This window comes from Stegostoma tigrinum, chromosome 5 (genome assembly GCF_030684315.1).
Source record: "Stegostoma tigrinum isolate sSteTig4 chromosome 5, sSteTig4.hap1, whole genome shotgun sequence".
NCBI lineage: Eukaryota > Metazoa > Chordata > Chondrichthyes > Orectolobiformes > Stegostomatidae > Stegostoma > Stegostoma tigrinum.
The window spans coordinates 93085522-93112213 of NC_081358.1; the positions used below are offsets into that span (position 1 = coordinate 93085522).

At 41.5% G+C, this 26692-nt stretch overlaps 1 protein-coding gene across 1 annotated transcript; it reads right to left on the reverse strand.

Annotated features, from left to right (window-relative positions):
* Positions 1-2434: 2434 nt before the first annotated feature.
* On the reverse strand, positions 2435-14866 carry gdf6a (growth differentiation factor 6a). The gene is made up of 2 exons (XM_048528616.2): positions 14209-14866; positions 2435-5373 (listed from the first exon to the last, which is right to left on the reverse strand). Exons 1-2 carry the CDS (start codon positions 14594-14596, stop codon positions 4478-4480), a joined length of 1284 nt encoding a protein of 427 aa, XP_048384573.1. The 5' UTR covers positions 14597-14866; the 3' UTR covers positions 2435-4477.
* Positions 14867-26692: the final 11826 nt, after the last annotated feature.

Here is a 26692-nt window from a genome sequence, read left to right on the forward strand (position 1 = left end):
TCCTCCAGTTGCACACTGTGTTATCTTTCACTCCAATTCTATTTCTTTGTGCATTTTTATTTTAATCTTTCCACCATCAGTAACAATGCATTCGGCTGCTAAGGCATTATGCTCTGAATTTTTTCTCTGAACTTTTCCATTTCTCATCCAATTTTTCCTCCTTTAAGAGGCTCTTTAATATCAACATTTTTGGTCATCCAATGTTATACCTCCCTATGTGGCACAGTGACACAATTTGCTTTATGGCACTCCCAATAAATGCCTTTGGGATGTTTTATCATGTTAGAAATGCCATATAAATAAAGATTGCTAATATTTTTGAGAATTATGAAACTTTTTTTTCACTTTGGACTGCCAGTCCTCCAGGAATTGGTAGCGGATCGCCTAAACAGTACTGTTAGAAACGAGGAGAAACTAGTATAACATGACACTAGTATTACTCACCTGCATCCTTCCACTTCTCTGGCTGTCTGAAACTTGGCCAAAAGAAACTGAAAACTGTGGCCATCCTGCAAGCTAACAAATGACATACCATTATTACATGACTTGCCATTGTACCTGTGATTCAACAGGCCACTTCTGAATCACCAATGCAGTGTTCCATGTAGTTTGGGGACTGCAGAAAACTCCTGGGGTTGCCCTTACAATCATTTTTACAAAGTAACTACTCAAGTTATGTAAAGGAAGAAATAATATGAAGCAGCTCCTGGAAAACAATACAAATGCTTTGGAACATACATCAGAAAAGTTAGCAACACAGCCTCATGGAAGGAAATTATATATACTGTATGGAAGTTGCTTCTCTCAATATAATAATCTTTCTTCCCAAGATTTATTTTTAATTTTTCTGTTCTTTTTCCCAATTTGATCCACTTTGCATGAAAGTATTCACTCTTCATAGGCCATAGTTCTGCTAGCATGGACTCTCACTGAGTATAGTTCTCCTACTATTAGGGTACAATTATCCTGGTGCTCTCATTGCGCTGCTGGGCACTGCTCATTCCTCTACCCTTGGAGGTAATTCTCATTACAGTGCGATGGTTCTGAATTTTACTAGGATGTGGTTTCTCTGGAACTGACTGTCACTGAGGTATAGCTCTGCAATTTTCAGCTCCCCACCATGGCTGTACCCTATGTGTAAATTCAAACACTGCCCCATGATCAAATGTTGTATGACCAAACCTCAATGAATACTTCTAACAAAAATTAACAACACTGCAAAGGCCCATTAACATGCAACAAACAGAGAAGTCCTTCATCCACTCATTCTAGATTTGAACCCAAAGGTGACAGTTATGTCTGATCAGTCAGCCTGTCCCTGGAGCCCATTCTTTATGTATATTATGCCCCCATCTATTAATGTACCTAGATAATTTGTGATGTAAGTTTAAATTTACAAACGGGGATCTAAACATATGATAGCCTCTTTTAGATTCCTAGTTGTATTAACTATTTTAGCTTTGTTTATCATTATTAGTTTTTATTACTTCTAAATCATTTTAGCTAAGTACATTTTTATTTAATTATTGGGAGGGTAGGTATTGGAAGATTAAATGTTTTTCTGCACCACAGAATGGTTTGAATGAAAACAACCTTCAGTTGCATTTGTACTACAAGATAACTGTTGTTACAAAGTGATTTTTCACACTCACACTCAGTTGTCCTGGCAAACCCAAATTCAGGGCTTGTCCTAATACCAAAGCTAAACTGTGCTGAACAGCCTGGGTTAAGTTTAATCCAATACTAGGTGAAGCCAAGCTCCATTACTATGTCCAAGCTGAGTCGGAATGTGCTTCAACGATCATGTTGAATCATCTGAACAGTTTGTGAAGCTACCTGACATTATTTAAACCTGCGAACATGTCCAGCAAAGACAAAAATTCGATTTGAACAACATACTTCTGGTCAGGTAGGAACCAAACAGTGATCTGGTGTTCCAACTGGCCGAAACCAAAACTGATATAAACTGTGGCCCATTCCCAGGCGGATAGCTGCAATACAAATGCACCCTTGTCTGTTTCGATTGATGATAACACACCTTTCAAGTAAACATAGAAACATAATGGGGTGGGGGGGGGGCGAGGGCAAACGTAGTCGTTATCTTTTTCTGATATGTTTTTGAAGATTAAAATACAAATGGGAACGAATTTACCTCGCACCAATATAATTGAAAATACACGCTGCCACCAGCCTCACACCTAAAATACGTGTCGAAGGAAAGAAAACATCTAAAAAAGTGACAATTTTACAACACCCTGTTGTTAATTGCCGTATAAGTCTCTTTCCCTTAAAAGCAAGGCTATGTCTATCGATTTATAGGCGTGCGGACAAACCAGTCGGTCGTTTAGCCTCTCTCATATGTTAGCTTCCACATTCCTTGTTTCTATTTAGACTTTTGTTTTGAAAATGAACCCAAAAATGACAAACAAATCGATCCAATTAAAATTTAATGATACAGCAATAGTGAGAATATAACAGTATGAACAAAATCTATTTACGCCAGATTATCGGAAAAAATTTAAGTGAATTTGCCAAATTTCTATCAAATTCAAAACATTGTAACATAATCTGAGGTAGACAATGAAAGGCGTCTCTCTATCTTGGGCACAACAAGAATTAAACATTATTATTTATGATTTTTAGACCGGGATGTGAGGCAAATGTTTGATTGGCGTTTAAAACCCTGTACAGTTCAAATATTATTATTTTAAAAATATTAGAAATATCACAAAATTCAGAGTGCATACAAAGAACTATACATTTTTTAGACTTAATGTAATTGTTAACTTCTCCATTTTGCACATTAAAGTCTCGTTTAAATACACAAATATGTACAACACAACATATGAACAACAGTGCATTAAAGCTAATGTGCATTTTTTTATACATACGGTCCTGGGGTCAATTATTCCCCCCACCTCCTACTTGTGGAATCGTGCAATCCGGCCAATTTCCAGTTTGCAACCGGTGGGGGAGGTTACCAAGCAAGTGGTGACTCAACTGAGCAAAACCTTACTAATGGACAGAAGTGCACTTGTGTTTTTTTTAATCCTAATTCAAGCAAAGCAAGGCTCTCCGAATGTTTTCCCATTGCGATCGCCGGCGGAAGGTAACTATTTGTACAAGTGTTTGCTTCTTCCCAGGTTAAATTTGTAAATACTGTATTGTCTATAGCTGGTGAAATACCCACCGAGCCCATTGTATTTTTTTTTAGCTGTTGCTTTATCAAGGACAGCAAATGCATTTTGGTCATTTCCAGAATTTGTCCTCCACCTCAACCCCCACTACTACTTTTTTTGCAGTATTTAATCACACCAGGCAGCTTAGATTCCACCATCGATGTAATTACAATCTGCAACAATTCCTTTTTGGCCGACGGCTCTTTCTGGCTGGTAATCTCGTCGGAATGTCAGAAGGAGGGAAAAATCTTCTTTAACAAGAAACCTGGGGGAGCGGAGCCAATCTCTCCTTTCGTTACCTTCAACTTTGTGTGTGTGTGTGTGTGTGTGGGTTTGGTAAATTACCCTCACCTTTCAAAAGGCGATCGAGATCAGCAGATAATCGGGGCGAAAAGGGAACAGAAAGTTTCTTCAGTTTTGCCTTGTGCTGGCAGGTCGCATTACTATCCGCATGCCAGCCCAGGAAGGGAATTGGTCTCAATGTGTTCCCCATCTCCCTGCACCGTCGCCCACCCCCCACCCCAGCCCCCACTCCTCACCCGTTTTTTTCAGCAGGGACCACCTTGCTTTAAACCGCGATTGGGGACTGAGCGAGTATATCCTCCCTCTAGCTCTCCTCCATCCACATAAGACTGGCAACATCCAGAGGGGTCTAGTGGGGATGGGGGTGGGCGCATGTGTCATCTTCCACTGCTCCCCATCATCCCCAACCTCCAATCGCACTGAATGACCCTTCACCAACTTGCACTGACATTATTCAATAAAAGTTGGGGCGAACTAAATGCGAAATGCGCCAGGCCATCACAGTTCCAGTGGACTGGAATCAAATACGTGTGGAAGTACTAATGATGATCGCCTCTGCAATTGCTGCGACCAGCACTAACTGGTTGGCGCAGATTTGAAGGACGTTTCTGCCAACCCGTCCGTCTCTGCCAGTAATGTAGCCCCTATTCTTGCTGGTAATATGACACCTTATAGTGTGTGATAATATCTTGGTGCAGAGGGGTTAATATCTCCTTACAGGTAAATTGAAGGTAGTGTATTAAAATATCGGTCTCATATCCACTAAATGACGGTATAGGAATAAATTACAGAGAACATTCTAGACTGTTTTCCCCTCTCGCCTTCTCTTTCTCTCTCCCTTCCCCTGATGTTTTATTCGCGAGCACTGGGAGCCGAGCCACAGCTATTTGAGAACATGTTAAATAGCGGCTATGCTCCACCAAGCGACCAGCCCCGCGCTCTCCTCAAATACTACAGTCGGGAGGCTCGCTCCTCCCGGAATTATGGCCTCTCTGCTACCTGCAGCCGCATGACTCTACGACCATGTCCTCGTACTGCTTATAGACAACATTATTGCCCGCATCGATGTACAGGATGCTGATGGGGCTCAGTTTGGTGGGGACGCAGCAACTCGGAGGCGTGGAGTTCGGGTCCATCGAGTTCATGAGCGTTTGGATAATCGCATGGTTGGTGGGTTCGAGGTGGGATCTGAGCGGGAAGTCACACACTCCCTCGCAGTGATAAGCTTCATAGTCCAAGGGAGCTATTATCCAGTCATCCCAACCTAACTCTTTGAAGTTCACATGGAGAGGTTTTTTACTACATCGGGACTTGGCCTTCTTGCCGTGCCGCTTCCCATGGCGGTTTGTAAAGGCGGTTCGTCTCCTCCTCCTCCTCCTCCTGGCTTTGAACTGGCGTTCGCCTTCTTCGTCGGCGGAGACCTCTGAGGATTTGATTTTCTCTTTCATCTCGCTGAAGAGATTCTCTCTTTTCCGAGTTCGAGTGAAAACCACCAGCAGAGCTCTTTCTTGGGGCGTTCTCTCCTTCCGCCCGAACCCGAGTTGCCTCAGGTCAACATCCCGTTCGCTCTGGCTGGATGTCACCTTCAATTCAAAACATAACTGGGCAGAGCGGAGAAACTGAAATATTTCCCAGACATCAAACACCTCCCATCCTTGTGCACTGGACTGGTGAATGTGAAGCGTGCGGGACTGCAGTAATTTGGACTGTTGTCCCTCGCTGAGGCAGGAGTACAGTTTGAAGTCGTAGAGACCAGACAGCGTCTGTCGAAAATGCTCCGGCGTTTTTCTCAGTAACCTCAATTCGGCCCCGACTAATTCCTCTTTGCTCGACAACGCTGCGACATCGAACAAGTATTTTTGCCGCCTTAAATGTGAATGCAAGACATCGTCTGTAAAAAGAGAAAAAGAAAGCACAAGTCGGACATTAAAAGGGTGGACATAAACTAGACTCATTATGTAGCTATCAGAGGGATTTCTCCCAATGAGTAAGGTGAAATTTTCACTTACGAATCTTATCACAGGCTCCATCACTGGCAACCCCAGACCACTGAATTGAAAACGAACAACCCTTTTTTTTTGAAAAGGTTAATACCTCAAGTTACCAATAAAAAAAGTTGATTTATATACAGAAGACAAGCGCCGAGTCGCCTACCACCCTGTTGCCCCGATGAGTTCAAGGAAAGTCCGCTTCAAGATGTGAAAAACACAGTGCTCCTGGTGCTAATTAGACAGATAGTAATCGCTGACACTGAAACAAGCTTTTAACCTAACATCGCTACAAGCAAATAAGATTTAAAGCTACTTTCAACAGAAGCTGCATATTTTTACTAGCTCGACTCCGCCAGATCCGTCATTTCTACAGTAATACTCTCACGATGGATGCATGGTTTAAGTAATAAACACATTGCCATCTTATATTCGGGTCCTATTGTGGGTTTCTTTTCAAATGGCTGAATTACGTATAAATTATGACGAAACACGGCGAGATGGGTTCCCCGGGACTTTTCCCAAACTCGCAGTAAATCTTGGATATGGCAACCAGTAATGAAACTGGAACCTAAAGATGTTTTGGATTTCATGTTTCAATAGTTGCAGGATTAAGTTTTCGCGCGAACTCTTTGTGAATTGTTATTGGAGCCGTTACCAGGTTACTATTGCCAGCTAATATTTCAGTTTCAGAAACAAAAATTGCTGCGTAAAAAGTGGAAGGGTCACTTGGCCCGAAATATTAATTCTGATTTCTCTCCACAGATGCTGCCAAACCTGCTGAGCTTTTTCAGCAATTTCTGTTTTTGTTTCTGATTTCCAGCTGCCACAGTTCTGTTGGTTTAACATTGCAGCTTCTTGAACAGAAATGGAGCGGCCCAGCATGTTAACTTTTCGAGCCCAGTCCGGCTGCAAGTTGTTTATATTGTCGTTTGTCTGTGCCATTGCGGTTGAAACTCCGAAGTCTGGGCGTGTTTTGTTGAATGGGCCGTAAAGAAACGACGCTGATTTGGGAATTTCCTTCAGAAATAATAGCCAATCCTTATCCAAATAATCTGCCCAGGTAATTATTAAAAGGGCTCAATTATCTTTACCTCCCAGACACGAACATTTTGAATGTTCGACATTGCTAAGAGGAGCTCAGCTGACGCTTGAAAAGGTTTTACAATCCCTAGCAGCGAATGACCAAACTATATCTAATATATACGAATGTAGAAACCGCCAGGGTGTAAACTTCCCCTTTTTAGCCACAGTACAATCTCTTACACATATTATAACAACAGTCTAAGAAGTGTTTAATATCCATTGCAGATGTGCATTTTAAACAGGTACTTCCTCACTTCACCACCACTTTCCCCCGCCCCCGCCCTACACACACACACCGGCCCCCACCTACTACCACCTCTCCAAAGAAATCACTGCACGACCCCTTGTCCAAAATAATCAGTCATCGGTCAGCCGCCTGCATGTGGGACGATCCAGTTAATTGGTCTAGAACCACCAAAATGTTGGACCTACAAGAAGTACCAATGCGAAGTGGTGCTGAGTCTATTTTACAAGATTAGATTTCCTACAGTGCGGAAACAGGCCTTTCGACACAACAAGTCCACACCGCCGCTTGGAGCATCCCACCCAAACCCATCCCCCTATAACCCACACACCCCTGAACACTATGAGCAATTTAGTATGGCCGATCCACCTAACCTGCACATCTTTGGACTGTGGGAGGAAACCGGAGCACCCGGAGGAAACCTACACAGACACGGGGAGAATGCGAAAACTCCGCACAGACGGTTACCCGCGGCTGGAGTCGAACCTGGGTCCCTGACGCTGTGAGGCTACAGCGCTAACCACTGAGCCACTGTGCCGCCCCAATCCGCCAAGAAATCACAATGGACTGGAAACGTAAACTTTCTTCTTTTCAGAGAAGAGTTTCTCTAGAACCTTGTTTTAAGATTTCCAGCATCTGCAGTATTTGCTGCATTTGTTTCAGAAATTGTTTGCTTGGCGGGGGCTGGGCGTGGGAAGGCAGTATGTCATTCACTCCAGGTTAGATTCAGGTGTTCAGCCTGATGTGATGAAAATCAAAGCCTTGACTTTAAAGAATCCAACATCTCAGTTTCGCATTACATTTGAAACTCCGTGGAGGTTTTTTTTTCCATTACAAGAACATCCAGTGACCGTCCATGACTGAGGTCTCTGCCATCTCAGTATCTGCTTGGTGTGCAGATATCAATGAAGGAGGTGGGAAAGCTGCACTGTTCGCTCAGCGGTTATCACACAACAGCAGGATAGTTACACCGAAATGTTCTTTTTTCTTCCCAGATTAAGACTACAATGTTCTACGTATAAATTTTCATTGCCGAATTCATAATTTGTTGTGTACCTTTGCTGCAATTCAGAGAAGTAAAGGACTAAGATATCTATATGCTCAAATGATTCAGTCCTTTACCCAAACCAGTGTCCCACCACTGACCCCCAGCTCGTAGCTCTTGGTTCGTTTGGGCCACAGGCATTCGTAATGAAATGCATAAAACCGAGACCATTATCATTGCCCGTGAGCCCTCCTTTCCAGAGAAGAAACAAACTTTACCACACAGACTGAACTCTGGCAATTTTAACAGATTTGAACCGGATGAACAATTCAATTTTCTTGCCTCTAATGCATCCACCTTTATTTAGAAGAGCACTTAACATCTCTTCATTCATGATCAGTACCTGCCCGTGTAATCGTTCGCCATTCTGACAGTGCCTTCTAAATTAAAGAACACCAACCTATTGTAAATGTATTGTTTGACTTTTCCAAATTCAACTTTTCGTTTTATCGGGACATTTTAAATTCAAAACTCAATTATTACATAAACAGTGTACAATACATTTAGCAGGCAAGTAGCACCAGCCTTTAATATTACAATTCCTGAATAACTGTACTGTTAAGACGGTTTCCCAATACACTGTTCTCCCCATCCCCCTTCTCCTGCTTTAAGTGACGTGGTCACTCTACCTCACGAAGCCTTCCTTTAATGATTAGGTTGTGATAGTTGACGTGTGGACCAGACTCTGCGACAAACCGTGAGTGGGCATACATCAGGCAGAAAGACTGGTCAAGCTTTGTGGACCCTACAGTACATCAGTTCTGTCACGGAACGGAAATAAAATTTCCTTTTAACAAAGATGAAGGATAATCCCTTTTTGGAATTCTAGAGCTATACACAGTTCACATTCATGCCGATAAGGTACCACGCAGGCTGCAGAGGAGATTCCAGACGCGGAATGCTCCACGTGGGCAATGGAATACGTTTCCCGTGTGAATCTTTAAGTTTTTTAAATGTAAATTTACAGAAAGCCAGTGTCTGAGATGGGTATTCACAAAGAAAACTCCACCTGGCCTCTGTGGTGCACTCCGCTGACTCTAAAGCAGAGTTTCTTCATAGAGTGCTGCATTGTCCTCCCTTGAATTCGTTTCAACCTCCTTTGAACGGAGGGGAGTAGGGTGGGGCTGAACCTCAGTTAGGGACGGACGCGATCAGGGGGGTGTAAACAGGAGTGTGTTGTCGCGGTGAATTCCTGGATTTTGCAAATAGTGAACAGTAACCGTTTTCCAGTCCAATTTACCAATAGCAGAAAATTTACCAATATAAAATAAACCTGACAAGATATCAGAAAGTACGCAGATTAATAATGGTTACTTTATTATTCCCAAATATGAAAATTATGTTTTTCACAGTTATTTCTGCAACTCGGGACACAAGTTGAATTCGCAAAAACCCACGGGAAATATGGAAGTTTCAAGCAAGATTCCAAACATATGTTTGTAAAAAAATTACACCTTACAGATGTATAATTAAAGGATGGAACAGGTAGATCCAGCCAAACGACTAATGTCAGACGTGCCAGGTTGCTCAGTCATGGAAGATTGGCTCCAGGGAGCTGCTGCTAACTTCTCCCGACACCGACCGCTCCACAAAAAGAGACCACGCGGCGGAGTCGAGCGCTCCACATTCCGGTCTGTGAGCTTATCCGGCCTTCTATTGTCATGTTTTGAAGTGGAAAAAAGACACCGAATTAAAATCCCAAATGAGTGTTTCCCACTCAGACATGAAGACAGCACTTCACTTGGTCGAGTTCAGTTGCTAAGACAGGATTGGGGTTTGATAAGTAAATTTACTTTCCAAACCTGGAGCGCAGGCGACGGTCTGAAAACGTTCAGATGTGTTTTTTTTGTTTCAGGTAAACTAACGGCGAGACTAAAAACGAGCTGCTCTTACTTGTAGTTCTGTCTACTGTACTTGCTTCGTTCTGCGTCTATCGTCTATACTTATCATCTGCTCTTTCTAGAAGTCTGCCATCTCCCAATCTGTTTTCTGATCTTATTCATCCCCCCGAGTCGGCAACAGGCTTCACTGTGAACACACGGAACTGCCATTAAACAGCACAGAGCGCTGAAATGGTTTCCCTTCCTGAGATCGGCTCTGACCTGCATAATTCCCCATCCAGCACGGGAGCGGACTAATTCAAACCACAAACCAATCTGCATTGAGCCCACATCGATTCTGGTCCCGGAGCGTCAAGGGGTCGTATGGTGTTAACAAACACCACGGAATAAGCAAAGCTTTGAGTGCCAGCAGTTAATCGTCGTGAAATCTTATTTTAAACAAAATGGTGCATGTCGTTAACCTGCGTTAACAGGGAAGGAGTTTTGTGAAGCTCTGGTTTGGAACGATTGCTTTTAAAACTGTCAGATTACCCCCTTAAACGCCGGGAATTGTTTCAGTATTTCCACCTGATAGAAATCGTAAACTAAATGCAGTTAAAATTATGCCCAGTAAATGTGAGATTGAAAGAAAAGCAACTCCGAAAAGACTCATCTATTAATTTTTCGTCCAGTTTCTTCCGTTTAACCGAACTATGTAGCAGCGGCGTTTCCATAAAACATACATCTTAAATATTTCTACAAGGTACGGCAAGGACTTTGCTTACCGATGGTTCACGTTTCGACTTGGTCGGCTGATGCCACTAATCGTTTGGATATCCGTTCTCCCTTCACTTTCCCTGAGCACTGTGTGATATTAAACTTAGATTGGAACCTTCTGTTTGGGCAGTTACTTGAAGCGTCTGTTCCACATTAGTGCTTTTTTTTATATGGCCCTCAAACAAATCGAATACAAGGTCACCAAATAATTAACAGTTTCCAATTCCCTCTTCAACCATTAAAATACTTCTCTACTTATATTTCATTCCCCCAACGTCTTAAAAGTTTGTAAAGACAACAGTTTTTGCGTTCAATTCTATTCAATCCTGAAATGGCTAAAGACATCGAGAGGTTCGTTCTTCTGGCTAAAATGCAACGTGACAGATTCTGAAAAACTAGCTTATTTTTCAGGCTCTTGCCGAATGTGTTAAACACGGCTGTATCGCACTGCAAACGAAACCTGGAGCACGTAATGGATTTGAAATCCAACTAATGATGTATTTAACCTCAAACAGACAGATGCAACTCTCGAGCAGAAGCCATTATCCCGACTCGGAAAATGCAATCGCAGATTCGATTGCGTACTTCCTAACAGACACAGCGGCGCAGTTAGACAAAATCGTTATCACCACTGCTGTTGATGAGACTGGTGAAAATGATCTTTTAAATTTACTAGATGTTGCTAGTATTTTCTTGAATTCTTTCCCCCTAATTGTCAGGTTTTACCCTGGAAGCTCTGTTGCTGGAGTTGCCGGGGCCAGCGCTTACCATCTGCGTTTTAATGAGTTACTCCATGTGCCAAGAGTAATTTTGCTACATTCAACTAGCTCTTGTCTGATCTTGCGACCGTAACGAACGATGAAACTCGCATATTTCTCCAGCCCTGCTTTACTATTTGTGCATGTGTGCGCGGTATTTTTTTTTGTTTTATTATTTCTAAAACTGATCTAACACCGGGAGTGCTCGGTTGGAACAGATGCAGCCGGTTAGAAGCTGGTACTGAAAGGGCTTTTATTTGTTGTTGAAGAAATCGCTTCGTTGCTAAAACGTCTGCTCAGTTCTAGCGAGCAGCGGAATTCAGATCCAGCAATTAATGCCTCGCAAAGTAGCGATCACGGAGGGTGGTGGGTAGTAGAAAAAATAACCACTTCAAGAGGAACGGAAGTGCTGTTGAGTTTTGGGGATTTGCGATTGGCTGGGCCAGGTCATTATAGGAGAACAGGCAATGTTTGATATGTTGTGACATGAACACTCAATTAGATCATTGAGTTCAAATACTCAAATCACTGTCTTTATGCTAAGCAACCCTCAGAAGGTCCAGCGCAAGGTCACAGCGGTGACACATTAAATCACATCAGCGAGACGACTGAGGCTCTCACTCCAGCCACTAGCTTTCTCCAGCTTGTTCACAACAAGCAGGCCCAAACCGAGAAACTGTCATCAAGTTACATACACCCCAGTCGGCTCTAGAATGACAAACTTGCTTCCCGCGTTTGAACGAGGCATTCCATTTATGATGCTAAAGGAACTTCGCTTAAAAATAAAAACTATTATTTCACACAGATAACTGTGACAATGTTTCGGCCCCAAACAGGTTTGTAATCAGTTTACAGCTAATGGTGCATTTCCCAACATGTCCCGTACAGTCCAGACAACCGCAAAAAAAAATTCCCTTAGAACTAGTTAAATCGAGGAAGGTTTTGTTTTGACCTGAAGTTGACGGTCTCGCAACTATAAGAGAACCCAACGGCCGAGATAAATGGGAACAGTGTTTCAACGGACCCACTGGTTCACACAATTCTTTCCGGGGTTTACACTTTGCAATCTTGAGACTTGCTTTCTGATTTCTCCCAAAAACCAAGATATCGATTAGTTTTCAGTCGTGTTTTGTCGCTAACAGCCCAAATGTCGTTCTGTACATCTCTTTGGCATCCTTTTCGATTGGCCGTGGATTTCACTCTGCCCCCACGACCCCCTCACCCCACACTCTCGCTGCAATGTCCTGAACATTCCCCGTCTCTTTGTAAAGAGTTGCAACTAATTTAGATTCTGTCGCTCTCACCACTTTCGTAATGACAAAAGGCGGACCAGAGGGCGTGGGTTCGAAAGATAAAGACGCGGTTTACTTGAATTGCTTGGGGCTGTTTAAGAGGGATGCTCCCGAATTGCCCCTAAACCCGTCTTTTCAAACTTTCTGAAATATCGGTGAGCCTCTGAAGGTGGTTTCAGACGCGCGGAGGGGTTAGCAAATGCTTCAACTCCAATCCTGGGTTATCCCTGGGTGTTTGCCGTTACTCCAGGCCACCATCCTCTTTTTGGTACTCTCATTGGGAAACACGGCGAGTAATAACCCGACTGCACAGGTAGGCTCTGCGCCAGCGAACTCAGCTAACTCCAGAATGAAGCCGCAGGCGAAGCCACACTCAACATCTGAAGGGCCCTGTGTCTGGTGTCCCGGCTCAAGACAAGCAACGCAAAATTAAAGATCACCATGAAATAAATTAAGGTGATTTACACCGTTCCTTTTTCGCTGGCCAATCAATGCCGCTGATTTCAACGAAAGCTGCAAGGGGCGGAGGGGATGGGTGAACAGTGTTCGGGTTCTACACTGAACAGCAGACAGGTAATGCTAAAGGAGGGTCTATGTCATGGATAACAAAGCAAGGACAGCATTTACAACAGTCAATAAAACCTAACATCAATTAGCATGTTATTAGTCACAAGTAAACGTCAACTTCGGCTCCAAAAACCTTTCCTCATTGAACTAGTTCTTGAGGGAAAACAAACTTGCCTGGACTGTACGGAAGGTGTAGTTTTGACACATCGGGAAATGTGCCGTTAAACTGTAAACCGATTATCAACCTGGTCAGAATCTGCAGCTTTTTCACAGTTCACAGACAATAATCAGCTTTATGAAATATTAATCGATTTGCAGCCCCTGTCACACCGCCAGCTTAATACCTGTCGAATGGTCTCGAGTTCCTGCTTTCACTGTCCCCTCTTGTGAACAAATCAAACCCACAGGTTTTAGCTTGGACTAAAGCTACGGTCCAACCGATCTTGCTGCTTCCCGTTTTGAGATTTGTTCTGGGGGCTTACAACTAGTTTGACTATTTTGCCAAGCGTTTAGAGAACGGAGCAGTGCGTGCCGACGAAAAGAAAAGTACATCAACTCCCACAATGCGTGTGGATAGCAGTACAGGTAATCCCCGTATCGCAACTTCAATGATAAAGCTCCAATCAATGTTTACGTTGCGCTGTTGGTTTTAAGGCTGAATTTTAATGCGTTTTTCCAACTATTTTAAAATCAGGGCACGACAAAAGGTCCCGCATGACATAAAATCAAAGCCCCTAGGATCTTTCTGGAGGGGAGGGAGTTATAAAAAATGTTCTTCGTTTCCTCAACATCGTACGTTATTAAGTGTCCTCTATTGTCTCTTAAGTCACCCCCACAATTTTTTTACCATCCCGCCTTCTGATTTAATGTTGTGAAGGTAAAATGCGCAAGAAATTGCTAGCAGTCGTTCTCTCTGTCTGATCAGCAACGCACTACTGGAATCCAGATGTGCATAAGCGGCTTCTCTAAAGTAGTTTACTGCGGACACTGTACCGTCCGGCCAACTTGAAAACAATACACATGATAAAAATACATGAATTTTCAGTCTGAAGGATATAGACGAGGGTGGAGGCGAAGGAAAGCAAACGGACTTACGACCCGGTAAAGAGACGGCTGGGGCGGGAGAGGGGGTGGTAGAGTTGGACCAACCTTCAGCTCTATCCACGAAGCCGGTGATGGTGTTAGCTGCAGACCTGGCGGCCCGGAGGAGGCTGGCGTTGATTCCGAGTCTCTCGGCTGCCGAGTGAGCCGTGTAGACGGACATCATGAAGTGGTGAGGGATCACGCTGTGAGCTCGGCGGCGGCGGCGGCGGCCCCGGGCAGAGGGCGGACCGCTCTCCTTCATCAGTAGCGGCTTCCTCGCCCGGGCATCCGCGTGGGGCCCCGGGCCGCCGCCGCCGCTACCGCTGAGCCCGGTCCCAGGGGAGGAGGAGCTGGGAGCCGGGGACAGCGCTGCAGGCTCCACGCCCTGTAAATCCCACCAGCAGCAACAGGTGACCGAGCAGAGGAGCAGAGCAGCGGCTCGGAGCGCCTCCATCCCGCCCGCTGCTGCCGCTGTGCAATTTGACAAACCACTGCGGCTTCAGGCGCCCGTGTCCTTCCGACTGGGTTTGAATTTGGAGATAGAGAGAGTTGGGAGGGGAGGAGGGGTGGGGGTGGACCGAGGTGGAGTGTGTGAAATTTTGAGGGGAAAAAAATGTGAAGGAAGGGCGGGGGTAGGGTTAACAAAAAAAAGAAAAGCCTCTCTCAGTCGTTCCTCAGCAGCGGCGCTCAATCTGACCGAGTGCAGCGCTCCCGCCTCGCCTCCCACCCCCGTCCCCAATAGACACTCACACTCCTCCTGCCGTCACTCACACGGAGCCGAGCCCCGCCCAGGTACCCGCCTACTCGGCGCGCCTCCCTGCCCTCATCGCTCCTTCATTGGCCAAGCCCAGCGCTCTTACCCACCCATCTCCCTACTACCGCCACACCCCCAACCCCTTTTACACTTCTCACCCTCTCCTCCACCACCTACCTCTGAAGCGGCATGGGATTTGGAGGGGGGGGGCGCATGGGAGGTGAATGAACGTTGACCTGGAGCCCCTGGTCTATTCAGTTTCCCTCACTCCCACTCCCCAAACACACACGCTTTCAATCCACTCCACACTCCAAATTTACACCAGACTCTGTCCGTTCGTCCAAGGAGATCCCTCCACCGTTCGTTCAGTCCCAGGATATGTAGCTTTGTTTTGTTTTGCGGGAGGGTTGTGTGTTATGCATCGGTCAGACCGTTTCGAAGCATGCTTGCACGTTAAGTGCGGAACTTAAAAATGTTGAAATTACGAATTTTGCATCCAACTTTTCACGCAACTTTTTTTAAAACGACGTGGAACATACACGTACTATAAAATATTTTACAAGCCATCAAACATGACGAGATAGGTAAGAGTTACACTGAAACTGTGATCACCTATTTCAGCGAATCATGTTCATCACCAGAGATGGTCCCTCTAGAGTATATAAAATTATACGGCATTGGTATTTTATAGAGGTGAATTGCTAGGACATGATGTACGGAATTCGAGTTTAATGAGTATGGCAGAATAACTTGTGTCCCATCAGTGCAAGAATATTCCATGTCTTGAATAAATACAATTATCCTACAAAGACAAATCTAAATGCAGTCTTGATGAGGTGCACATGTATTTAGCGAAATGAAATATTAATTTGCATTCACTGATATCTTATTAAAATGAACTGTTAAAACACTTCAAACGCTTTCTTTTTTATACTTAAACTGACTTCACTGATATTTGGAGATAGTAGGAACTGCCGATGCTGGAGAATCTGAGATAACAAGGCGTAGAGCTGAATGAACACAGCAGGCCAAGCAGCATCAGCGGAAGAGGAAAGCTGCTGATATTCACTGAAAAACTTTAATACGAATGTAAATTACGAAGTTAAAGCAACAGTTTTATACTACGGTAGACAGGTTCGCACACTAGAAATTCATTAATATCACATTTATGTTTCCTGTAACACTGACCACCTGACCATTATGCGTTCAAAGTGCTGTGGGCTATTGCGAGCAGAGGCAATGTTGACAATGTCTAAAACATTAAACGATTCCTCCATCTGGCGGCAGTGCTAAGCAGTAGTACATCAAATATTTCATACCTTTGGTATGCCGTAGCCCGTTCCTGCACATATTATTCGACACTGAAGTTGATTTAATTTCATATTCCATTGATTTAACACTGAAAATAATGGCGAATCAATTTATTTTGTACAAATGTGTTTGGTTTAGCTAATTTCTGTTGATTTTTCATATTAGTCAACGTAACGGTGCAAATTGATGCAACGCATCCGTAAACACGATTTTTTTTATTTCAGAAATAACCGTATATATAACTATCGTGGACTATTTAGCAAGGACATCTTCCAACTACAGATTCTTTTTACTTAGTATCAGGTAATGTTTTACCTTTTCATACTAGATTACCATTTTGCTCTTATGTTGTTTGAAGGAAAATACCAATTTATTCAATTATTTTCGAGCGAAATGTTTTAATTTATCGGGAATAGGTTGCACATTTGACCATTCACTCATTTTTGTGTAAACAAACAATGTAATTATCCACGAAAACCAGGAAACGAAGAAAAATATAGAATAAATATTGAAAGTGGTGAAAATACTCCGGCGGCCACGCTGCATTTGTAAAGAAAGGACTAATGGCATTAGTTCTGGTATTGAGGAAAATACAGCCATTGTTCCCCAAATTCCTTTTAGGGAGAAAATAATTGTTTGTTCCTTCGTCAAAATTAAAACCAGTAAATGCATAGCAGGTAATTCTTTTGTTGCATTCAAGTTCAGTTTCGATGCGAAAAGCAATCGATCATGGTATATTAGCATTATAATAATTCTTTAATCTGTCCGATATTTTACCCATGTTATTTTAGGGTATGCAAATGTAGAATAAAATAGTTGAATTACAACTGAGAACATCGTCAAGGCATGCATACATTCAAGCTAAGCAGTGACAGTGCTTACTTTCCACGCAAGAATAGCTCTAAGGCCAACATAGATAAAGACAATCATTTTGACACTGGATAGAGATTTGGAATCACAAAATAATTAAACATTTTGATTCATTGCGATGTATTTGATTTTGGATTCTTGTTTTGTTTTTATGTATCAGGACTATAGAAGTATGAAACAAAATCAAGAAGTATTAGGTGTAAAGTGCATCAATCATTTCTTGTTGTCCTACAAGTTGCATCAATAGGTTTTATTGTGGCTACTTAATTTATTCATATACAGTGAACATCTATTACTTGTGTACACAATGCAATAATGTGGCAATCAGATTTCCAGCAACTGGCCAACTTCAAATTGTCTAAAAATAATGTGAATGGGAATGCTGCTTGAATTTAATGTCAAATATTTGCACAATTTATATGTTCCTTCCATATTTCTGAACTAGGTTTTAGACTCAATGCTATAATTATTTGAAGTTGAATGCATTGCAAAAACTAAAAGCACAAGTGACTGTGCTGAATACCATAAACAAACTAATGTACCCTTTATTAAAATAAACAAAAGTTCTTGTCTTTTAGGATAGTGGCCAAATCATCATGATATTAATGCTGTTATCATAGTTACCAAATATCCAATAAACATATTATCTGCACAATTCTTAATTAACATTGAAATTAGAAGCATAAAGTATTAGAAAGACACTGGGAAAGTAAAATACAGTACAATTAAAACAGGAGGAAGTGAAGTAGAATGTGAAAAAAATGAAATCAGTTCAAAAATTGGCCAAGACAACAGAGATCTGGAGCAATTAAAGTCAGTGGTTAAGCTAGGCAACTTCAGACTACCAAGGCAAAAGGATGGAAGGCTGCTTGTGCATTTACACTGAGCTTGGTTTGCTTAATGTAGCAGGTTAAAGAAGGAAATTTTCAAATGTGAATGTAATGCTTACATGAAATGATAAAGAATTGAGAAACTACCCTAATAGACAAAATGGATTTGAATACACAGTTGAAACTAAAACAAAAATTGCTAGAGAAACTCAGTAGGTCTGGCAACATCTGTGGAGAGAAGGCAGTGGGTCCTTTCGTCACTGGACTCAAAATGTCAACTTTGCTTTCTCTCCACAAATGCTGCCAGGCCTGCTAAGTTTCTCCAGCAATTCCTGTTTTGTTCCAGATTTCCAGTAATCACACTTCTTTGTTTTGTTAGGAGTGCAAAGCTATTTCCCAGTCTGCACTTGGACTTCCTGATGCATGAAATATTGCATTGGGAGCAATATATTAAGTTAGAAGAAATAATTGTTAATCATTACCTCATACAGAAATTATCTGGGCATTGGTCATTTGTCTCGCCAGAAATGAATGGACAGGTATTGCAGAATAATTTGGTGAGAAAGTGCCTGTGAAGAAAAGAAGTGGAGGTAGTGGCAGTGAAAGAAAACTGAACAAGAGTGTTGTGGAAGGAATCTCAGGTTTTTAACCTCATTAGGTTAAATTCAGCAAATGTGATCTGTGGCCTTTACCTGTCATTCACTTATCCCCTTTTATCAACCATTTTTATCAGCCATTTAACATCGTTCGACTTCATCTTTCAGTATCAGAAATAGTCTCTTTTAAAATGTTACAACTTGACTTTTTCTTCCTAGATGCTGCTGAATCTGTTGTTCATTTTCAGTATTTTGCAAGATTGATCTACAAATAAAATTGAGTCAGGTTTCCTCCTCCAACTATTGACTATACTATGCATAATATTAACGAAAGGAAACTCACAAGTTGAGGACTAGAGTTACAGACTGCAAATGCTTTTTAAAATCGACTTTCCACAGACAGGGATAGGAATCTTGTACTGTGAGGTTTATGTCTTCGTATATCTCCATTACTACAACAATGCAATTCAACCCCAAATTACATGCAATTTTATTTTATGGGACTTAATTTAAAATTTCCCCGTACTAGAGTCAGAAGTTAGTTTATTTCTGAATCAAGCAATTGAATTTGTTTTCAATTACGGCTGCTGAAATAGAAATAATAAAATTGCTATCAGAATTCATGTCAGTTGAGCTTCTTAAGATCATTCTGAATTACATTATAAATAACATTTTGCACTTTGGGAGTTCTGATTAAACCTTGGAGCTAATTCATTGGTCAGCAATAAAATGCATTCTATCTGGATGTGGATCAATCATGTTTAACTAACTGATAGTTAAACATATTGCTTCTAAAGTAAATTGACACAGTTCATGATTTTGTAGTCATCATGATCATTTTTTATGTTTCTTTTACTCTTGCCTCCCCTTAAAAAAAATTTCATTTCTATCTCACAGGATACAATTATCCTGCACCTCTATACTTCAATAAATGTCTGCTTGATGCTCAAGACATTTTCCTTCAATAGCTTCACTAATGATATGTCAGTCATAGTAAGGTTGTCACTTTCTAATTTGACTATGATGCTGCAGAGTTCTGCACAGTATCGTCAATTACCATCTTAACTAAGCTAAGGTGTGAAATTGAAACTTCTTACAAAATGTTTTGCCAATTTTGAAGAGATAGGAATGGTCTTAGAAATGCTAACGATATATGACTGTCCATTATTGTTTTATGTCTACACAGCCATGCTATGTTTTAAATAAAATTGGCAAAGACTAGAATCTTGACCCTAGTAAAATACAATTCAGTCAGAATGCAGAATTAACTAGGCCTGGACAGTATCATACAGCTGAATTCATTAGTCATACTCAGCAGATTTGCAGTGATATACAACAATTCATCGTTATTGACTTATTTATAACACAATACCAGTCTCTGAAACACAGATGAATACATTTGTTGACTTTCTGTTTGACATTGGGTAATTGACCCTCTTCTTGAGAAAGTAAAGACTCATGAATCTTTCAAAAATAATGGGAATTCTGGTAAATCATTTCCTTTTGTAATGCTAGTTCATTCTTGTTAAGGTGGAATGGAGATTACACTGAATCAGTGGGGAACATTGTATCAATTGAAAGAAACAGCAATGAATGCATTTGTTCCTTCAGGAGAGTGGAACTCCATTCCACTGCCAAAATGTCAAGCTATTATTTTCTAAAAATTAGTCCCAAGTTAACTTTTAGAGTATATTAGAATTCCATATAAATGGCAGCTGAAGATAAATTAAGTCATGCAATAACATTTCTCAACTAAGGTATTGGACTAAATTGTTGCACAAATTTATTGAAACTGATTGGAAGAACGAAAGACGTGAATTTATATTCTGTCTCCATGACCTCAAGATGTCCCAAAGTACTTTGCAGCAAATTAAACTCTTTTTGAAGTGAATTGAGACAAAAGCAGCATTAGAACTTAGGGAACAATTTCATCTTCCAATTACAAACAGTACTAATTCCAAGAGTTGTGAAATCATATCTTAGCCTGAGTTTATAATACTCTGCAAAAACAAAATAAAAAGCAAAATCAAAAAAGCAGATCTGGTGGAATCTGTGGAAAGAGAGGACAAAAAAATTAACAATTTCAGTCTGGCAACACTTTGGAGCTTCTTTGGACTATAGACGTCAACACATATGCTGCTGCCAGACTTACTTAGTTTCTCCAGCAATTTCTGTTTTTATTTCAGATCTCCAGCATCTACAATATTTTGTTTTTTAAAATACAATCAATCTTGTGATAAAACTCCTTTCTCACATCTTTATAATTATTTTTAAAATTCTAATGTTCACATTTCTATTGACTCTGTTTAAATATTAAATTTTACAGAGTCAGTGAGTGGGGGTCTTTCGCCCCTGTACATAGCGTGACATAAACCTGCCATTACATTTCAGGTCTGATGGTAACATGTAGTACTCTAAAGATAATAAGGTTACAGTAACAGAATACACAACAATTCCGCTATCTGTGATATTACATCAGCACACGATTAGCACCATGTTGGCTTAATCAGAAAGAAAAGAATAAGTATTTCCTTTCAAGGATGATAGCTCTTTTACGTGTTCATTTCTTTGTAAGGCATAAGACGGTCATCTCAGATGATGTGTGTGTAATATTTACAAACTGTTCCATTGCCAGATGTGTTATTTTCAGATGACATTTTAAGCTGCAGTTCTGATTATTTGTTTGGGTGGATACAAAGGATACCATGACATTTCTGAGGAAAAACAAGAAGATGGCTTCCAAACTTTCATCATTCAGCCAATACCAACAAAAGACATTTACTAGACAGTTTAATTTTTGCGATTCATATAACATTGCTCTGTGTAAATCAACCGGCATGCTTGTGACAAAAAAAAATGACTGCACTTCAAAAGGAATTCAGTAGCTGTGGAAAACATTGAAGCAGCCTTGGGATAAGAAAAGTGCACAAAAAATGCAACAGTTTTCTTATTTCAATATAATGGAATTTGCACATTCTCCGCATGTCAGTGTGGGTTTCCTCCAGGTGCTCCGGTTTCCTCCCACAGTCCCAAGATGAGCAGGATAGCTGGATTGGCCATGCTAAATTACCTGTAGTGTTCAGGAAAGTGTAGCTTAGGCGGGTTGTAAGTGGATGGGTGTTGGTGGGATGCTCCAAAGGTCGGTGCAGACTTGTTGGGCCGAAGGGCCTGTTTCCGTGCTGTAGGGATTTTATGATTCTATGATAATCAATATCAGTTCAGCATTTTGTACTCATCATGTGATTAGTTTATTACTGGCAGCCAGCATGGGTCAATGAGAACAGAAATCATGGGTGAAATTCATTGTACGTTGGGACATGGGAAGCATTAAATAGAGTCCCGGAATCATTATGGCAGAGTAGGAGGTCAATTAAATCTGGCACTTTGTACAAACTCATTTCCCTGCAATCCCACAAGTCTTTTTCACTCAATTCCCTATCTAATTTTCATTGAAATCATTGATCTCTGCTTCCACAAACCTCATTTGCAGCAAGTTCAAGGTCATTACCAATCTCTAGGCACATACATTTTCCTCAAATCCACACTACATCTCTTCCCCAAAACTTTAAATCTCTGCCCATTCTCCTGCACCATAAACGAATGAAACAGATTATCTTCTACAAACCTGTTATGTATGTGAACAGTGATAGATAGCTTCTTGATTAGTAAAGCAGTCAAAGGGTGGGGGAAAGGGCAGGAGAATCGTTTGATAAACATATCAGCCAAGATTGAATGGCAGAGCAGAGTCAATGTGCTGAATAGCCTAATTCTGCTCCTGTATCTGATGGTCTTATGATCTTATATGGTGTAACTCTCTTATCACTTCTCCCTAATCCCTAACCTACAAGGGAATGACTCCAGATTTTCCAGCATAGATAACAATGCTCCAAAATCCCTTGAACTATTCTGATAAATCTCCTCTTTACCTTACTCAATGGTCTTCCCTTCCTTCCTAAAGTGTTGTGACTAGAACTGGCTGTAATAATCCAAGTAATAAAGTGTGAAGCTGGATGAACACAGCAGGCCAAGCAGCATCTCCTGAGATGCTGCTTGGCCTGCTGTGTTCACCCAGCTTCACACTTTATTATCTTGGATTCTCCAGCATCTGCAGTTCCCATTATCTCTGATGCAATAAACCAAGTAGTTGTGGCCTAAACAAAATTTCATAGAGTTTCAGAAAAATCATCCTGTACTCAATGGGTCTAATTTTGAAGCCCAAGGTACACATATTTTGCCAACATTTCAAGAAGACTTGCCACCAACAAACAACTATGCACATTGATGCCCAAATTTCTCTGTCTCTTCACACTATTTAAAACGGCATCTCTTCCTTTCCCTTCTATGAAACTTCATTCTCCTCCACATTAACTTCCAACAAACATATATCTGTTAGCCTATACATGCCTTGCTTCAATCAGTTAGCATCATTTCAACACTTGCCACACTTCCAAGTTAGTATCATTGGTAACCTTTGAAATATTACTCCACAATCAAATATCTAAGTCATTTATATATAAAGGAACTAGTGGACCTAGTGCTGGCCTTTGGGGAACATTATGTCTTCACTCATGCCAAATGCTTATTTTTCAACCTAAAGCCTTTTTTTATTATAACCAAAGCTGACACTAACACATAACCCTCAATTTTTTATCAAGCCTCTTATGTGGTTCTTAATCAAACATATTTTTAAAATTCTCAAGGCAACATCTGCCTTCCTTTCATTAGAAAAACAGAATCTGCTTTTTAGAATTCATGCCGGCACACCTTCATTAATTCAAACCTCTCCATGTTTACTTTTTACCCCGACATAGTTTCTAAAACCGTACCTACTACTGAGGTTAAACTGACTGGTGCAGAGTTACAAGGAAAGTCCCTACACCATTTCTTGAAACAGTGTGTCAAATCTGCCACTTGCCTCATCTTTAGAAAGATGTCTAAAGAGGTCTGAGAGGTTATGGTGAGTACTTCCAGTATATCCTCACTTATCTTAGCATACTTAAATTCAAGCCAATGGACCTCGCAATTCATCCACTTTAAGCACAGACAGCCCTGCAGAGTATCATGACAATCAACTTTCATCCTATCCGTCAGCTCTAATATCTCCACTACATGATAATATTAAGTTTAAACAAAGTAGAATGTAGAAGGCCAACTAGTTATGTGTTAGAATAGTCAAATTTAGAGGGAGCAAAGGCTGAGGCTTACAGCAGCAGATGAGCTGAGGCAAGGTGTAGTGAGGCAATTTTACAAGGTCGGAAATAAGAGCCCTTATTGATGGCATATAGATATGTATTTGACACTATCAAATATGTTAGAAAAAGGAAGAAGCAAAGCACAAAGGAATAGATAATATTTTAATGCTGTCAGAGGTTACAGGGACAAGGTGATTGAAAGGTCACAGATAGATTTAATTATGAGGATAAGAAATCAAAATTCAAACTATCAGAAGAACAAGGAGCTCATAATGAATGAGGGAAATAGATGAGAAGGATAAGTGTCACATAAGATACTTGAGCAGAGCTGACATTTAGACAGGATGGAGAATGACAGCCCACCTTAGATATTTAAGTATTATATTCCAGTAAATGTCTGAATATGTTTTCTTTCTATACTAAATGGAATATGGAAGTGAGAGCAGGTTTAGAAAAGGCCAAAGATGAGCATGTTACAGTTATCAGGAGCCAGTGAGGTCAGTGGCATGGTATCATACTGTACAGTTGGAACCACTTATGATAGTTTTGTGTTTTGTGATAATTAATTGGAGGAAATGGCAGTGTATTTAGGCTGGCTATTGGTCAAGCAGTCTAATAGCACAGAAGCAGAGCTGGGTGGGGTCGGGGAGGGAGGCAAGTGAAGTTGAGATGGGGGACAGAGTGGCTAAGCTGAATGACATTCACATCTTTTCTAGAAGTCATCCTCATGTTTAGGGATGATGTCACATGGGAAGCCATGTAAATTCACTAGCACCTCCTCAGGTGAGACTGTGTGGTTGTTGGTGACAGAAGAAAAATAATTGCTAGAAGCATTGTGCCTCATTTGAAGACATGAGTTCAGACGAGAACAATCCCAGTGAAATGGATGTACAGTGTTGTGATACATAAGCCATGGTAATGACAAAGAAACAAACGATGTGTCTACATGAAATATGGCTGACTGAATAGTAACTTTCCAAATGTAATATAAAGGAAGAATCAAGTAAACAACAAACCAGCAAAAAAAGAAACAAAATGGAGGCAAAATTTGTGATCTAAAATGTTTAAACTCAAAGTTGAACGCAGAAGACTGTACAACCACTGCTTGGGTGGCACAGTGGTGAGCACTGCTGCCTCACAGCACTAGGGCTCAATTCCAGCCTCGGGCGACTGTCTGTGTGGAGCTTGCACATTCTCCTTTTTGTCTGCGTGGGTTTGCTCCGGTTTCCTCCCACAGTCCAAAGATGTGCAGGTTAGGTGGATTGGCCATGTCTAATTGCCCATAGTGTTCAGGGAGGTGTAGTTTAGGTGGGTTATAGGGGGATGGGTCTGGGTGGGATGCTCCAAGGTTTGGTATGGACTTGGGCCAAAGGGCCTGTTTCCACACTGTAGGGGTTCAATGAGGACAGGCAGACAGCCTAGGAGATCACATTCAGACACACTCACTGCTGAGTAATAGTGGGCCTTCAGGCAGCAGCTCATTTAGCTGTCGGTCAGGCCTGGTTCAGTTGGCTTGAATTTGCATATGCTAAGAGAAGGATATAATGGAAGCTTTCGGTCAGGTCATAATATCCTATCATAACACCTGGAGACTGTTTTCCAATCGACCTGTTCAATGATGGTGTTGCACACTTTTGGAGTACGTGGGACTTGAACCCAAGCCTCCTGACTGAGAAATAGCTACCACTGCAACACACAGCCCCTAACACCTCGAGTGATACTGTTGGTACTGGACTTAGCTTGTATTCTCTGAATGCCTGTGTTTATCAAGATTTTATGAACATCACCTCTAATACAGCTACATTGGACATAAAAGTCTGGATTACGTTCCCTAATAGGACATAGTAGTAATATACCCAAATAGCTGACAGTGTTATGAATGTGGATACCGATCACAAATGAAGGAGCTTGCTAATCCACCAGCACAGCCTTGCTGGATGTTGAAACAACAGTAGCTCCAGACATCCAGATGTGATCGTAAAAACCATAAGATATTGGAGCAGGAGTTGGCCATTCTTCTCATCGAGACTTCTTCACCAGTAAATGAGATCATGGCTGATCTAATACTCATCAATTCCACTTTCTCACCTTTTCCCCATAACCATTTGTTTCCTCACTGATTAACAATCTTACTATCTCATCCTTGAACATACTTAAAGACCCATCCTTAACAGCTCTCTGGAATAAACAATTCTACTCTGAAGGAAGACATACCCCCATCATCTCTGTCTTAAATGAGTGACCCCTTGCTCTGAGATTATGCCCTCTGGTCCTAGACTCACCCAGAAGAAAAAAAACAAACACTCAACATCTAACATGTCATGTTCCCTAAGAAACTTAGATTTTTCAATAAGGTTGCTTCTTGTTTGTCTGTAACCTTAGTACAGGTCCAAACTACTGATTCACAAGTTTGCGGATGACACTAAGATTGGTGGAGTTGCAGATAGTGAAGGCGACTGTCGGAGAATGCAGTAGAACATAGATAGATCAGAGAGTTAGGTGGAGAAATGGCAGCTGGAGTTCAATCCAGGCAAATGCGAGGTGATGCATTTTGGAAGATCCAATTCAAGAGCGAACTATACACTAAATGGAAAAGCCCTGGGGAAAATTGATGCACAGAGAGGTCTGGGCGTTCAGGTCCATTGTACCCTGAAGGTGGCAACGCAGGTGGACAAAGTGGTCAAGACAGCATACGGCATGCTTTCATTCATTGGACGGGGTATTGAGTAAAAGAGTTGACAGGTCATGTTACAGTTGTATAGGACTTTGGTTCGACCACATTTGGAATACTGTGTACAGTTCTGGTTGCCACATTACCAAAAGGATGTGGATGCTTTGGAGACGGTGCAAAGGAAATTCACCAGGATGTTGCCTGGTGTGGAGGGCACTCACTTTGAAGGGAGGTTGAGTAGATTAGGATTATTTACATTAGAAAGATGAAGGTTGGGGGTTACTGATTGAGGTCTACAAAATCACGAGAGGTATAGACAGGGTGGA